This window comes from Bos taurus, chromosome 14, assembly GCF_002263795.3.
Source record: "Bos taurus isolate L1 Dominette 01449 registration number 42190680 breed Hereford chromosome 14, ARS-UCD2.0, whole genome shotgun sequence".
Lineage (NCBI taxonomy): Eukaryota > Metazoa > Chordata > Mammalia > Artiodactyla > Bovidae > Bos > Bos taurus.
In genome coordinates this window covers 45149149-45163205 of record NC_037341.1, presented here as the reverse complement: position 1 = coordinate 45163205, position 14057 = coordinate 45149149, and the positions used below count along the sequence as shown (strand labels likewise).

The window sequence follows — 14057 nt, the reverse complement described above, 5'->3', positions numbered from 1 at the left end:
AACGTCATTCTATTAATTCCATTTTCCTATCACAGTTAACTTGACAAATGCATCCACTTTGGACATTTTAAGCATGTATGAAAATGAATGCACTTTCAAAGCTAGAGAATATTCAGCTTTATGGAATGAAAATAGCATTTTAAAGCAGAAATTTTTAGACATAATTTGTATTTGAATTTCTTTTGTCCCCTTTTCAATGGGGACTATAGGGTCTCCAGAGAAATAGAACCAACAGGATATATCTTTATCTATCTATATCTTATCTGTATCTTTGTGTTTATATCTGTCTGTATATATCAGTATTATTGTTGTTGTTTTAGTCGCTAAGTCCAGCTCTTTGTGACCCCATGGACTGTAGCCCGCCCAGCTCCTCTATACATAGAATTTCTCCAGACCATTTCCTCCTTCAAGGGATCTTCCCAACACAGGGATTGAACCCATGTCTCCTGCTTGGCAAATGGATTCTTTACCATTGAGCCACCTGGGAAGCCCGTATATATCAGTTCAGTTCAGTCACTCAGTCATGTCCGACTCTTCGCGACCCCATGGACTGCAGCATGCCAGGCCTCCCTTGTCCATCACCAAATCCTGGAGTTTACTCAGACTCATGTCCATTGAGTCAGTGATGCCATCCAACCATCTAATCCTCTGTCGTCCCCTTCTCCTCCAGTCTTCAATTTTTCCGAGCATCAGGGTCTTTTCCAATGAGTCAGTTCTCATCAGGTGGCCAAAGTATTGGAGTTTTGGCTTCAGCATCAGTCCTTCCAATGAATATTCAGGGCTGATTTCCTTTAGGATGGACTGGTTGGATCTCCTTGCAGTCCAAAGGACTCCTAAGAGTCTTCTCCAACACCTCAATTCAAAAGCATCAGTTCTTCAGCACTCAGCTTGCTTTATAGTCAAACTCTCACATCCATAAATGACTACTGGAAAAACCATAGCCTTGGCTAGATGGACCTTTGTTGGCAAAGTAATGTCTCTGCTTTTGAATATGCTGTCTGCTGCTGTTGCTAAGTCACTTCAGTCGTGTCTGACTCTGAGCGACCCCATAGATGGCAGCTGTCTAGGTTGGTCATAACTTTTCTTCCAAGGAGTAAGCGTCTTTTCATTTCATGGCTGTAGTCACCATCTGCAGTGATTTTGGAGCCCCACCCTAAAAAAGTCTCTCACTGTTTCCCCATCTATTTGCCATGAAGTGATGGGACCAGATGCCATGATCTTAGTTTTCTGAATGTTGAGTTTTAAGCCAACTTTTTCAGTCTCCTTTTTCACTTTCATCAAGAAGATCTTTAGTTCTTTTTTGCTTTCTACCGTAAGGGTGGTGTCATCTGCATATCTGAGGTTATTGATATTTTTCCCAGAATTCTTGATTCCAGCTTGTGCTTCATCCAGTCCAGCATTTCTCATGATGTATTCTGCATATAAGTTAAATAAGCAGGGTGACAATATACAGCCTTGATGTACTCCTTTCCTTATTTGGAATCAGTCTGTTTTTCCATGTCCAGTTCTAACTGTTGCTTCCTGACCTGCCTACAGATTTCTCAGGAAGGAGGTCAAGTGGTCTGATATGCCCATCTCTTTCAGAATTTTCCACAGTTTATTGTGATCCATATAGTCAAAGGATTTGGCATAGTCAATAAAGCAGAAGTAGATGTTTTCCTGGAACTCTCTTGCTTTTTTGATGTTTCAACAGATGTTGGCAATTTAATCTCTGGTTCCTCTGCCTTTTCTGAAACCAGCTTGAAAATCTGGAAGTTCATAGTTCACATACTGTTGAAGCCTGGCTTGGAGAATTTTGAACATTATTTTACTAGCGTGTGAGCTAAGTGCAACTGTGCAGTAGTTTGAGTGTTCTTTGGCATTGCCTTTCTTTGGGATTGGAATGAAAATTGACCTTTTCCAGTCCTGTGGACACTGCTGAGTTTTCCAGATTTGCTGGCATATTGAGTGCAGCACTTTCACAGCATCTTTTTTTAAGGATTTGAGATAGCTCAACTGCAATTGCATCACCTCCATTAGCTTTGTTCATAGTGATGCTTCCAAAGGCCCACTTGACTTCACATTCCAGGATGTCCGGCTCTAGGTCAGTGATCATACTATCGTGGTTATCTGGTCATGAAGATCTTTTTTGTACAGTTCTTCTGTGTATTCTTGCCACCTCTTCTTAGTATCTTCTGCTTCTGTTAGGTCCCTACCATTTCTGTCCTTTATCGAGCCCATTTTTGCATGGAATGTTCCCTTGGTATCTCTCATTTTCTTGAAGAAATCTCTAGTCTTTCCCATTCTATTGTTTTCCTCTATTTCTTTGCATTGATCACTGAGGAAGGCTTTCTTATCTCTCCTTGCTATTCTTTGGAACTCTGCATTCAAATGGATATATCTTTCCTTTTCTCCTTTGCTTTTAGCTTCTCTTCTTTTCACAGCTATTTGTAAGGCCTCCTCAGGCAGCCATTTTGCTTTTTGCATTTCTTTTCCTTGGGAATGGTCTTGATCCCTGTCTCCCGTACAATGTCATGAACCCCCGTCCATAGTTCTTCAGGCACTCTATCAAATCTAATCCCTTGAATCTATTTCTCACCTCCACTGTATAATCATAAGGGATTTGATTTAAGTCATACCTGAATGGTCTAGTGGTTTTCCCTACTTTCTTCAATTTAAGTCTGAATTTGGTAATAAGGAGTTCACGATCTGAGCCACAGTCTGCTCCCGGTCTTGTTTTTGCTGACTGTATAGAGCTTCTACATCTTTGGCTGCAAAGAATATAATCAATCTGATTTCGGTGTTGACCATCTGGTGATGTCCATGTGTAGAGTCTTCTATTGTGTTGTTGGAAGAGGGTGTTTGCTATGACCAATGCGTTTTCTTGGCAAAACTCCATTAGCCTTTGCCCTGCTTCATTCTGTACATTCTTCAGCATATACCTCTGTATATGCCCATATCTATAGATATGCATATCTATACCTCAAGAAAGAGATCTATTAGATGAAACTTGCTTACATGATTGTGAAGGATGTAAAGTCTCATGATCTACCATTTGCAAGCTGGAGACCTGGGAAAGCTAGTGGCATACCTTCAGGCTAAGCCCGAAGACCTTGAGAATTGAGGAAGACAATGATATAAATACCTGTCCCAGTCCAAAGGCTCTAGAACCAGCATAAATGATGCTGTAAGTTCTAGTCCAAGTGTAGGACAACATCAGTCCCAGTTCTGTCACTCAGGCAAAGAGCAAATTCTCTGTCTTTTTGTTGTACTCAGGCACTCAAAGAATTGGATGAGAGCCCCTCTTTTGGGGAGGCCAAACTGGTTTACTCAGTCTACCAGTTCAAATGCTAAGCTCATCTGGAAACATTCTCACAGACATGCCCAGAAAAACTGTATAGCCGAGGGTCTGGCTCCCATGATCCAGTCGACTCCTAAAAGCAACCATCACAGAGGCCTTGGGAAAACTGCTCAACTTTTCTGAGCTTCAAAGCAAGGGAATTACTATCTATTCCACAGGGCTATCTTCAGGTTTAAAGAAAATAAGCAAGTTAAGAGACCAAGGCTATCTTTGCACATAATGACTATTCAAACAATGCCAGTTCCTTTCCCTCCCTTTCCCTGTATGACTTATGAAAAGATAAGTCTAGTCATAGTACTAGTCTGTTGTTATGCGTTGAATTGAGTCTCCTCAGGCCAAAAAAATTGGAGAAGGAAATGGCAACCCATTCCAGTATTCTTGCCTGGAGAATCCCAGGGACAGAGGAGTCTAGTGAGCTGCCGTCTATGGGGTCGCACAGAGTCGGACACAACTGAAGCGACTTAGCAGTAGCAGTAGGCCAAAATAGAAAAATCCTATGTTGAAGTCCTACTCCCAAGACCTCATACTGTAGCGCCTTGGGGCACTACCAGGGGTTATGAGAGAGCCTGGAACTGATCCTCTCTTGGTGTCTTCAGAAGAGGCATGCTTTGCCAATGCCTTGAACTCAGATTTCTAGCCTCCATAATTGTTGTTTAGTAGCTCAGTTGTATCTGATTCTTTGTGACCACATGGACTGCAACCCATCAGGCTCCTATGCCCATCAGATTTCCCAGGCAAGAATACTGGAGTGGGTCGCCATTTCCTTCTTTTAATAAAATTGTCATGTTGCACGCTCACACATTTGTATGTACTATGATTTGGCAACCCTTAACATATCATTGCGGAGAAGGCAATGGCACCCCACTCCAGTACTCTTGCCTGGAAAAATCCCACGGACGGAGGAGCCTGGTAGGCTGCAGTCCACGTGGTCGCAGAGGGTCGGACACAACTGAGCGACTTCACTTTCACTTTTCATGAACTTCCATGCACTGGAGAAGGAACTGGCAACCCACTCCACTGTTCTTGCCTGGAGAATCCCGGGGAAGGAGGAACCTGGTGGGCTGCCATCTATGGGATCACACAGAGTCGGACACGACTGAAGCGACTTAGCAGCAGCAGCAGCAGCAGCAACATATCATTGACTCAGTGGTAAAGAATCTGCCTGCCAATGCAGGAGACACAAGTTTGATCTCTGAGTCAGGAAGATCCCCTGGAGAAGGAAATGGCAACTCACTCCAGTATTCTTTCCTGGGAAATCCCATGGACAGAGGATCCTGGTGGGCTACAGTCCACGGGGTCACAAAAGAGTCAGACATGACTTAGCTACTAAACAACAACAATATGTCATTAGGCAGTTGATGCCCCTTCCTGCTTTGGCCACATCTTTTAATCAAAGCTTTGTCCACATTTCACAGTATTTCTTTAAGGCAGTGTACCAGAAGGCCAGTTACTAGGGCAAAGGCTATACATATTTTTAACATTCTTGATACTTATTGCCTAATTGCTTTGCAGTAAGTGGTGTTCTTTCCTTTGGGGTTTAACCCCAAGACAATTCTTTGTAGCAAGAGAAGGAAATAAGCTTATGGAGAGCAGTAAGAGTATTAGTGTTCAACTGACACCAGAAACAGGTAATGAATATTTCCTTGTTAAAAAGCTCAAAGCCATGCACAATGATTATATAATATGTAGGTAATTCATAAAATCTCTGGCTCAGTCTTTCTGGAACCCCAACATTTAAGTGCAATTTGGGCATTAAATTATCCATTCATGTACTAAGCCAAAGGTATATCTGTTCTATTTTCTGGAGTGTTTCTACTGACCTGCACACTTGAGTGTTTAGGTCAGAGATAATTTTCAATAAACTCTTGTCACTTGAAAGTAAACAGTCTGGAAAATGTACGGCTCATTTGGAACACTGAGAAAATAAACAACCTAAGATATGCTTCCTTCCTGTCTTTACAGCCCTTTTTGGAATGTGTGTTCCAGATATTTCCCTTTCTTCCCCAAAGAAGAAGTTTTCATTAAAAATCGAACTGTTTATTTGGCACTTTGAGGCAGCCCTTTTTTGAGGAAACCGCAGCAATGGGTGGCTTTGGAGCCCAAGTTCGAAGAAACCAGTTCATTCTCCTGGTGCTCTTTCTTTTGCAAATTCAGAGTCTGGGTCTGGACCTCGACAGTCGTCCTACGACTGAAGTCTGTGCCACACACACCATTTCACCAGGACCCAAAGGTGAGGAAAGAAAAAAAGTGAAATTTTCCCATCTAATAAGTAAGCTCTCTTACTTCATCGCTCAGTGCCACTCTAGCTCCCACTTTCTCTAACTCTCCTCCCTAGAGTTTTCTACTCTCCCCCCTAGAGTTCTACTCTCCTTCTATTTTAGGAAAATCAATGTCCTGGTACTCCCTTGATGTTAAGTAAGAGAACCCCAGGAGGGAGTGGAAGCCTGGGACAGGGATGTGATAGAATTCACCTGGGACAGGGGGATATTCCGCCTTCCTTGCAGCTCCAGGGGGGATACACAGACAAGATTCCTTTTGTTAATAACATCTCTATTCATGGACTGTTTTTACTCCAACTGTTTTCTCATACTGATTCTGGTAAAGCTACTAGACAAAAGCTCAGTAAACTTTAATTCTTTTATACATTTCATAAATTAATGGACTCCTGGGTTCCAAAGAAGAGGGGTCCATCAAGAATTGGAGGTGGCAGTAAGAAAAAAAAAAATGCCAAAAAAGGAAAATGGCACTGTCATCTCAGCATATTGTTTTTATTTCTTCCATGTCTCTTAAACTTGTGTCCCCTATTAATCATATTTTTCTACAGTCATAATCAAAGTGTGTGGTCCATTTTGAGAAGTGTTGGATAACAGAAAAAATTACCTTAGTGAGACATGGACCAGGCTGAAAATTTCTGTTTCGTTTCTTTCTAGCTACATGCTCTTTAGGAAAAGTTTTAACTCTCTGAACCTAAGCTCTTTCGTATTAGGAGCGGGGGAAAGTGTTATCATCCTCTCCACTCACCACTGGAGTAATGATTAAATAAAGTAATATTTGCAAAAAAATATTTAATGTCTGGAACATAGTAGTTGCATAACAGACATCAGACATGTTTCCCCTTTTTCTTGTAGCCTGCTTTTTCCAAATACTGTTTATTGTAAATGTTGAAAGATCAGTATGTTTATAATTATACTTCTATGTTCTTCGAAACCAAACAACCCCCTCCAAAAAAAATAAATAATAAAAATAAAACAAATAAAGGATTGGAGATAGTATAGAAATAAGCATTTCTTTATTTGCAAGTGGAGACTTTAGGGCCAAGAGCCTTCAACAAAAGGACGATAGAATATTGGAATTTTTTTTTTTCAAGTAGGGCCAAGGTCCAAATGTGCTTCAAGCACCTGGTTGATTAAAAAATGCTCCTGTTTTCTTGGTTTCAGCTCTGACCCTTTTGTTCTGGAAGTGGTCACTGCAGTACAGATCGGTGCTCCTTCGTTAGTAATTCATGCTCTGTTTCTCCAGGCTAGAGGGTGGAAGAATTGCAGCTTACTTAAAATTTTAAGTTGAAAAAAAGGTCTTAAAAACACACACACAGACACAACAGAAAAACATCGCCCTGTGCTTGTCAGTGATTTAAATGTGTATTGCTTAAAATGCATTTTTCTTAATCAGTGAATTAATTTCCTCCTAAGATTGCAATCTAAGTTTTAACCTTTGATACCATAAAATAAATGCAAGGAAGAACAATGAGACCTTGGGGCTTCCAAATAATTTCTTGGGTGAATAAATGAATAATGCGAGGGTCAATGTTCAGAAAAGAAAGTTTCAGTCAGAAACAAAGTATTTACTTAAAACCATTACTGGACTTTCCACAGAATAGAGGAAAATTAAAATGTTTCTGTCCCTTCAAAGGGAGAATCCATTTGAGAATAGAAATGTTAAGCAGTTTTCCTTACAGAGAAACTGCAACTTTCAAACTGGAGGAAGAATGGACAAAGTATTGTTAAAATAATGTCCAAAAGACAGTGTACTCCAATTCAATGATTCTAGTCATTTCAACTCAGCCAACATATATTGAATGTGCTAAGCACTATTTTATGTACAAGAGATGCATTAAATTATATATATATATATATATATGGTTTCCTGATGCCTCAGATGATAAAGAATCTGCCTGTAATGTAGGAGATCTGGGTTCGATTCCTGGGTTGGGAGGATCCCTTGGAGAAGGGCATGGCAACTCACTCCAGTTGAATTCCATGGACAGAGGAGCCTGGTGGGCTACAGTCCATGGGATTGCAAATAGTCAGACACAGCTGAGTAACTAACACTTTTACATTTTTCATATATATATATATCAGTGTCATGAGCAATGAAATGGTAAATAATTTAAGAGGGAAAGCAGAGAGCAATTAATATGTGTTGGATACCAGCATAGTGTCCACATAAATCTTCCAACTCTCATTTTTTTAATTTAACACAAAACTTTTCCCTTCCCATTAGCAACTCTCTTAAGACTCCAAACAGTGGAAACCCCTTTAACTCTCTTCCTGAGTGTATGTAGAAATTATGAGATGATTACAAGTGAGAATGTGACAGAAGGAAGAAGTGAGTGCTCCCAGGGAAGAAAGACTTGGAAAGGACCCCTTAAGAACCCCGGATTCCAGAACTAAGTCTGTTATGGACTTGGTACAATTTCTTCTTCCCCTAGAGCCCAGGGACTTGGCATCAAATGGATTCCACATTTCTTATTAAAGAAATTCTTATTAAAGTGATTCCAAGATTCTGGAGCATACTGAATACCTACTAAGTCCCAGGCATCAGTGAAGTGAAGTCGCTCAGTCATGTCCGATTCTTTGCAACCCCATGGACTGCAGCCTACCAGGCTCCTCTGTCCATGGGATTTTCCAGGCAAGAGTACTGGAGTGGGGTGCCATTTCCTTCTCCAGGGCATCTTCCCAACCCAGGGATCGAACCCGGGTTTCCCGTATAGTAGGCAGATGCTTTACTGTCTGAGCCACCAGGGAACCCAGGCATCATGTACAATGCTAAAGGTTTCAAGCTAAGGAAAAAGCTTGTACCTACATTTCAAACTGGTGTTAGCTTAAAAACTCTTGGGGTCAGGCCCCACGTAACTCATATTTTTATTTGCAAATTGCCTCTATGTGCACAACACGTATAGCATCAAGAGCCTATTCATCACTGCCCTACCTCTGCTCTGTGTCCTGTGCTAGACATTGTGGATACCCCAAAACACAAAAATGATTTTTGTCTTCCCTCAAGATATAGACTGCTTCATCCTCTTATGAACGTGATGATAGTCTTCCCCACCCCTGAATAAGGCAGATTTATATATTTATCTCTACAAAATGACAAAAAAGAAAGGTTTGATGGCTAAGTAAACATTTTTAAAGAACTAGATTATTGCCCTTGTTCAAAATATTTTTCCTAAAAGCAAGCTGGTCTATGTTTTTCTTCATGGCTAATCATCTCAATACCATATTTATCAGCACTGTGCTCAGAAACTTCTAAATACTCTGAGAAACAGACAACAAAAGGAACTTTCCCTAGATTCATTTAGGAGACTTGGAATTAAATAAAAATATATAGAATGGCAAACAGAAAACTGTTAATGTTAATCTGTCATATAGTATGTTATCTAACACAGAGACACCATTTTTTCCTGCACTATTTCACAAACTTGACTTAGTGGAAAACATTGGATTGTACCTGCTTGATCTTCATTCAGGATGATATCACATCTGTCTATACTTTAGTTTCTTTATTTGCAAAATGAGTTTCATGGCAGACATGTTTTAAGAATAACATCAGATAATCAATGTGAACCTTAAACTGTATCGGTGTCGAGAACAGATACTTAACAAATTCTGTTTGTCTTTCCCTCTTCTTCCTATTTGGCTAAGTCCATTGAATAGCAGTTTTGAGAATGAGTATTGCTCTAGTTATCAAAAATTATTTGTTGAAAGCCATTTTTATTTTTCTTTCTTCACCTTAAATTTATTATTTTATGCTGCTTAGTAGACATTTTTTTTCCCCCAACGTTGGTGGTTTCCTTAAACAATTTACGTGAAATTCTGACCTCTAGTGGTTTTACTTCAAAACAGCAATGACAAGAAATTTTAATAAGAAATGTTAAAAAAGAAACGTAAAACCACTAAGAAATATTTGGGTGATAAGTAAGTCCTGATTGGCTCTTTTTGACCCCATGGACTGTAGCATGCCAGGTTTCCCTGTCCTTCGCTATCTTGTTTAATTTTCACAGCCTAGGTTTAGTCGCTCAGTCATGTCCAACTCTTGCGACCCCATAGACTGTAGCTGCCAGGCTCCTCTGTTCATGGATTTCTCCAGGCAAGAATACTGGAGTTGCCATTTCCTTCTCCAGGGGATCTTCCCAACCCAGGAATCAAACCTGGGTCTCCTGTATTGCAGGCAGACTCTTTACTGACTGAGTTATGAGGGAAACCCTATAATTGACTTATGTGGTAGCAATTATTTTAAACCTCAGTTCAGTTCAGTTCAGTCGCTCAGTCGTGTCCGACTCTTTGCGACCCCATGAATCACAGCACGCCAGGCCTCCCTGTCCATCACCAACTCCCGGAGTTCACCCAGACTCACGTCCATCAAGTCAGTGATGCCATCCAGCCATCTCATCCTCTGTCATCCCCTTCTCCTCCTGCCCCTAATCCCTCCCAGCATCAGAGTCTTTTCCAATGAGTCAACTCTTCGCATGAAGTGGCCAAAGTACTGGAGTTTCAGCTTTAGCATCATTCCTTCCAAAGAAATCCCAGGGCTGATCTCCTCCAGAATGGACTGGTTGGATCTCCTTGCAGTCCAAGGGACTCTCAAGAGTCTTCTCCAACACCACAGTGCAAAAGCAAGGATAAACAAATACTCTCAATGAGGTCAAGTGGAGTTTCCAAGGTCTTCCACTTAAGATGTTATAGTCATGCAATTTGAGCTTGACCCCTGACCTTCTAGTATGGGTCCATGGTCATTCTGTGACGTCTACTAGTTTCTATTAGAATAATGTTTGAAAACACAGCCCACTGACCCCTTTTTGATAAGAAATGAGTAGGACCCTGCCTCAAAACATGGAGTTTATGCAACCTCACAGTCCAGCATTGTACTGTACTACATGCTAAATGTGATGACCCGCCTCTCTGATAATGAACTCCATCACTTCATTTGTCTGTTTAGAAATTATATTTAGAATGGTATTTTACCCTACTGCTTATTTTGGCTTTTAGTTTAGGAGGCTTTTCTTTCAAAGACATTTGTGTGTGTGTGTGTGTGTGTGTGTGTGTGTGTGTGCGTGTGTGTGTGTGTGTGTCTATGTGGACTCAGAGGTCCTTTGGATCCATCTGGCTTCTCCCAACTTCTCCCGCCTCATACTACTTGCCCACTTGTTTGCTGCAGCCTTCCTTGCTTTGTCTCTCATTCCCAACCCAGGATCTTTGCACTTGATGTTCCTTTTGTCTGACCCAAACTTGCTCCAAATCTTCCCAAGGAGAGTTCCTTCTTCTCGTTTTTGGTTTTAGCTCCAGTGCCATCTGCACAGTGGGGCCCTGCCTGAAGACCCCTGTACTCTCTGTCATAGTTTCCAAGACATTTTATTATTTTCACAGACTGATTGCTATTTATATACATACTGTCAGTCCTAGAATGAAAGTTTCATGATGGCAGAGACCCTAGAAGAATTCCTGACACATAGTGATGGCTCAGTAAATATTTTTGATGCAATTGTTTTTTAGTTGCTAAGTCATGTTCAACTCATTTGCAACCCCTTGGACTGTAGCCTGTCAGGCTCCTCTGTCCATGGGATTTCCCAGTCAAGAATATTGGAGTGGGTTGCCGTTTCCTACTCCAGAGGATCTTCCCGATCGAGGGATTGAACCTGAGCTTGTTGTGTGTCTCCTGCATTAGCAGGCAGATTCTTTACCACTGAGTCACTGGGGCTTCCCTTTTGACACAATGAATGAACCCAGATTTTCCAAGATCCCCTGACAGTTCCTTGAAAATACTTTCCAGGGATATGCTGCAGATTCCCCCATAAGTTGTGCAATGCTTCAAAAAAAAAAAAAACTGCTCTTGGAAGGCGCTGTCATTTCACCCCTTCAGTACTTAAAGAACTTTCCCACCAGTGGCCACTGTAAGCACAGCAGTGCACAGCTCCCCTGGTGCCCCTGTGTTGGCCTGGCCTGACCACTAACTCAATGACACTTCACTCAGTAAGGAAGGCTTCCCTTTGCTTCTGAGGACACTGCAAATTTACAAGTAATGATCATCAATCCACACTTGTGGCCTGTGATGAACTCAAGCAGCCAAGAAAGGCTCTCTCCTCTTCAGCTTGACTGTAATGGCAGTCTCAGTCATGGTGGTAGCAATAGTAACCAGCACACATTGAACAGATGCCACTGGCAAGGCGCTGCTTGAATGCTTTCCAGCAATTTTTAAGTTAAACTCTCTCAATAGACTTTGAGAGAGGAGACATAATTCTCATTTGAGAGATGAAGAAACAGGGTCATAACTATTAAGTCACTAGCCTAAGGTCACACAGTTGGAAGGTGGTGGGTTGGAACTCAATTCAATCCCAATTGGACTCCACGTTCCAGTCATAGTGCTAAACCATCTAATCAGCTGGAGGGGTCCCAACCAGTGTTGAAGACATCAGAGGATTTTACAGGGCAGGATGAAATAGCTATTATACTTAAGTTTTGGCTTAAAAATCCTATCCATCCCTATGGAGCCCATGCGTGGGTGGACGAGAGCACTAATCTTTGAGTGCCAGACACTATGAGATCACATGGCTTTGCCAGTATATAAACCTCTTTCTTTGGGATAATTTCTTTCTCAGCAAACCCCTTACCTCTAGGATTTGGACTTCATCTGGCCACTCACTATTTTTCTGAACATGGCCCTGGATCCCAGCAATTGACACATGAGTTATTTTTCAAGAGTGTTTTCAGTTTCCAAACAGATGGCCAGTATGCCCAGCAGTATCTGGGTTACTTTCACACTCTGATTGGAAGTGTAACTACCTTTTAAAGTAACTCCAGATTACTTAATTTAACCCCCGTTATTTTCACATTTGTGAAAACTGAAGCCCAGAGACATAAAGTAACTTGTTCTAGGTCACACAGCTGCTCATTGACGGCAGAGCTAACAGTCATCTTCCAGATTCCCAACCAGTAAACATTGTTCCATTTCACCGTGTTATATCATTGTCCTCACGTTTTGTCATCCTCATTAGGCATGAAATGATCCTTCCCTTGGAGGTATAAATTAACATTAGGAAAGGAGGTCAGTGTATAAACATGGTACAGAATTGTTTTAGCTCGGTCACCTTGATACAGATTAAGCTGCTGAGTTCTTTCTGGTGACTTTATCAGAGAGGTTAAGCAAGTAGGTATTTTCCTAAAACCTTTATATTAATTATATTAATTCACTACAGTCTTTCATTAAGAGTGTTAATATGTATGCTATGCATGAGGACGGACCAAAATTTTAAGTGGCTTGGCTTTTTCAACTTTATATTCCAGTATGTGGGTGTTCTGAACCATTCTTTCCCCTCTCCTTTTCCCTTTGAATAGATGTCAAGAAAAGAGTTCAAGGTTAGGTCAGGACAGGAAGAATAAAACTTTAGTCAATCAAAGCGTGGACAAAGATGAGTCAGTAGGTAATGACAAAAAAAAATAGTTTGTTTCATTTAATAAAGTTTTATGTACGACCTATGCCATTTTTTCCTACAACTTGCTTACATAATAAGTTGGCTATATATCAATCATTACTAGGGACTGTAGTAATAAAAACTCACATGTTGATAAAGATGATGCACTTTGAAGATAGAATATATGTTTTTTTTAATTTGACCTCTGTCACTTACATATCTGGAGTTCCCTGGTGGCTCAGTGGTAAAGAACCGGCCTGCCAATGCAGGACAGATTTGATTATTGGGTCAGGAAAAGCCCCTGGAGAAAGAAATGACAACCCACTCCAGTATTCTTGCCTGGGAAATCACATGGACAGAGGAGCCTGGCAGGCTACAGTCCATGGTGTCGCAAAAGTCAGACACAACTTAGCGACTAAAACAACAACAAACAACATTTATCAGCCTTGGTGTCCCTGTTTTCTAAATGGAGATAATTATATTGTCAATCTCAAATGCTTAATCTGAAAATTAAGACGTGTTTAGCATAGAGCTCAATGGCACCCCACTCCAGTACTCTTGCCTGGAAAATCCCATGGACGGAGGAGCCTGGTAGGCTGCAGTCCATGGGGTCGCTAAGAGTCGGACACGACTGAGCAACTTCACTTTCTCTCTTCACTTTCATGCATTGGAGAAGGAAATGGCAACCCACTCCAGTGTTCTTGCCTGGAGAATCCCAGGGATGGGGGAGCCTGGTGGGCTGCCGTCTATGGGGTCGCACAGAGTCAGATACGAATGAAGTGACTTAGCATAGCATAGCATAGAGCTCAGCTATCATTTTATTTATTTATTTATTTTTTTTCATGAGCTCCCACAGCTCAACATTCAGAAAACTAAGATCATGATATCTGGTCCCATCACTTCATGGCAAATAGATGTGGAAACAGTGGAAATAATGGCTGACTTTATTTTTGGGGGCTCCAAAATCACTGCAGATGGTGACTGCAGCCATGAAATCAAAAGACGCTTACTCTTTGAAAGGAAAGTTATGAC

At 41.1% G+C, this 14057-nt stretch overlaps 1 protein-coding gene across 4 annotated transcripts in view; it reads left to right on the top strand.

Moving 5' to 3' along the window:
- The window catches only part of COLEC10 (collectin subfamily member 10), a 195041-nt gene that overhangs the window by 136497 nt on the left and 44487 nt on the right, over positions 1 to 14057 (top strand). Inside the window, exon 1 of one of the 4 annotated variants that reach the window (XR_001501838.3) lies at positions 5384 to 5570. The exons of 2 other annotated variants lie outside the window; for them this stretch is intronic. Coding sequence is in view for 1 of the 2 variants with exons in the window: in NM_001205713.1 (NP_001192642.1) it covers positions 5423 to 5570 (148 nt within the window). In the remaining variant the exon portion in view is untranslated. Of the gene's footprint in view, positions 1 to 5383; positions 5571 to 14057 lie in introns of those variants that run through there. One more of the 4 variants, NM_001205713.1, reaches the window with a different exon arrangement.